Genomic DNA, 2,500 nt, shown 5'->3' with positions numbered 1-2,500 from the left:
ACTCTGTTAATATTAAGCGTAATTGGCATATTTGATTAGATGTTCAGTCCAGTTGATTTTTAGTTACTCTAAAATGAATCATGTATGCTTAAACCTGACAATTCCCTGCTGTGGTAGCTTAGCTGCAGTGATCCCTGATCTTCCAAGAGCTTCTAACTCATCAGACTCTGGACTCAACACGAAGACCAATGTTTCTACCTGTTGGTTAATGAAGCCATCCCAGCATCAGCATGTTTTCATGACCTCAGTATGCTAAGTTTGAAACTACTTAATGTTTCAAAGTCCTCAATTTCACCTTAAATAAATTACAGCCAGCCACTACATATCACCTCTTTTTTTTTTATACCCATGCAGTGTTGACCAGTGAATTACAGAACTTTAAGTTTGGAAGTGTTGTATGTACATGTATAACAAGCCATAAATGGTGAGTGCAGGTATCTTGTCATTGAAGACTGTGCATCAGCATGCTTTAATTTTTAGAAGCCATTTTAGATTATTTTTAAAAGAAATCTTCCATCTGTGAAAAATTCCTTTTCCCTTAGGTTCTCAGATACGTAGCTGGCACACGAGAGGATGCTGTCAAAAGAGCCGGTTGGGGAGGTAACTTTTCTCTGTTACTTGTATTAGAAACCATAAGATTGATTGAGCTCTCCTTTTCCTGCAAAATGGACATAGAGGGGCTTCGTGACAGGAAGCATTCTGAGACTCATTATGGGGTAGCCTCCCCCCCCCCCCCCATTTTTTCCCTACAGGGTTGTTTCTCCTCACCTCTCCCCCCCCCACCCCCCCTCCTTTCAAAGATACATACTCTGTTGCCCCTGTTGACTCCAATCTTCTTGCAAAATTGCAAAATTTATTTTGGTAGCTTGATCTTCCCAGAAGATGAGACCAATTAAAACAGTGGCATTAATCCAAATTAATATTCCTCATCTCAAGGAAGTTCTCAAAATAAAAAGTCCATGCACACAACTTAGACATCCATGTTAATGCACTTTAAAAGAGGTTAAACAAATTCGTTACACACACTGATTTTGATCTGTCCCTTCCAAAAAGACTACATCATTTTTTTTTGTTCTTTTAAAAGATCAAAAGGATTAATGGGTATCAACAACATTAAAAATATTGGTCCGTCTTATATTAGGAGATTATGATTAGGGAGCATGCATGCATGATCATTTTGCTACAATTAGTGAGCACAGTTCTTTCATTCATATTCAAGTCGTATAAACCTCACTTAATTACACAGCTGGAAAATTAAACAAAGGCAGTATGGTAATCCCATAAAGGTAATCTAAGGTTTGAACATTTGAAGGGAACTTAATTTTAAGCTTGACACCGCAGAAAGTGCACACTTCAAATGATCAGTCAGAGATATATCTTATCAAGTTCATTTAACCACGGCTTAAATTGCGTAAAAACAACAGCTTCGAGGCACCATTAAAAAGGCGTACCTTCTGTTCTTCTGATGAAAGAATTTCCGAAAAAAATTTAAAGTGATTGATCAAATTCACTTATGATCTCCCCAGGATACAAGCAATATCGACGGATATCGATCTGCATGTCTGTTCTTTGAACAATTTGTGAAAACTACTTATGTTTTCGGTTTAACTAAAATGCAAACACACATAAGCGGCACTGTCAAACCCTCAAGATTTCCCATCTGTATTCGAGTATTTTTGACGCCTTGAAATGTAAATTCATCGCTCGCGTGCGTAAATACATCACGAATCAAAACACGGAAAGATAAAATTAGACGCTGTAAATTCATTGCAAATTTTAAAGCGCGTTCTCACAGCAAGTGGGAGCTCGATTTCGACCAGTCAGATAATCAATTTTCTTGACTTCAGGGCGCAAAGGAGGATACAATATTCAGCTGCTCATAAATTAGAGGTTGTGAACTTTACGCAACGTCACTTTTGGAAGCGAAAACAACTTCTCACCAATTTTGCACTCCAGTAGTCTTCTTTGATAACTTTTTCTTTCCTTAACTTACGGCGTTCCATGGACGACGCGATGGAAAATCTTCCTACCATCGAAATGTCACAGCACCTCGTCAGCTGATCGTGATGCGTTTGAAAGTCGGTAGCTGGACGAGTTGAAAGATCATTAACACATTCATACTAAAGCATGTTTTTGCCATTTTGCGATAGTTTTAAAGATAAAAAAAAAGTTGAGACAAATCTTATGATAAACTTTATTAACCAATTCTAACTCCTGTTGGCTAGCAAGTAAACTAATCGACAGCAAACAGCGTCTGAAAATAACATCAACTGCATGGTTCACGCTTTACTTTACGTACCACTTTCGGGAGGAGCAAACGTATCAATCTCTCTGCACTTTCTGTCATCGTTTGCAAGGTGCTCGCAAATGTCAAGCAAGACAGCACATCCTATGAAAACCAAAGCAAGAGCTCAATATTGACGATATCGGACTTCCCAATAACAAGGTCACAACAATGACTGAACGGTTGATATTAAAACCAAAACACATCGCAAGTGTG

The 2,500-nt window shown here is 38.2% G+C and overlaps 1 protein-coding gene across 2 annotated transcripts in view; it reads right to left on the bottom strand.

Annotated features, from left to right (window-relative positions):
* LOC138015540 (cGMP-dependent 3',5'-cyclic phosphodiesterase-like) overlaps positions 1-2,500 on the bottom strand; it is a 41,877-nt gene that overhangs the window by 38,923 nt on the left and 454 nt on the right. For both annotated transcript variants that reach the window (XM_068862605.1, XM_068862606.1), the window contains exons 2-3: positions 2,300-2,389; positions 95-198 (exon numbers count right to left, since the gene is read on the bottom strand). In XM_068862605.1, the coding sequence (XP_068718706.1) occupies positions 95-198; positions 2,300-2,389 (194 nt within the window). The remainder of the gene's footprint in view (positions 1-94; positions 199-2,299; positions 2,390-2,500) is intronic.

Source organism: Montipora capricornis, chromosome 9 (assembly GCF_036669925.1).
Source record: "Montipora capricornis isolate CH-2021 chromosome 9, ASM3666992v2, whole genome shotgun sequence".
NCBI lineage: Eukaryota > Metazoa > Cnidaria > Anthozoa > Scleractinia > Acroporidae > Montipora > Montipora capricornis.
The sequence above is the reverse complement of the archived record's forward strand: the minus strand, read 5'-3'. Positions and strand labels throughout refer to the sequence as shown.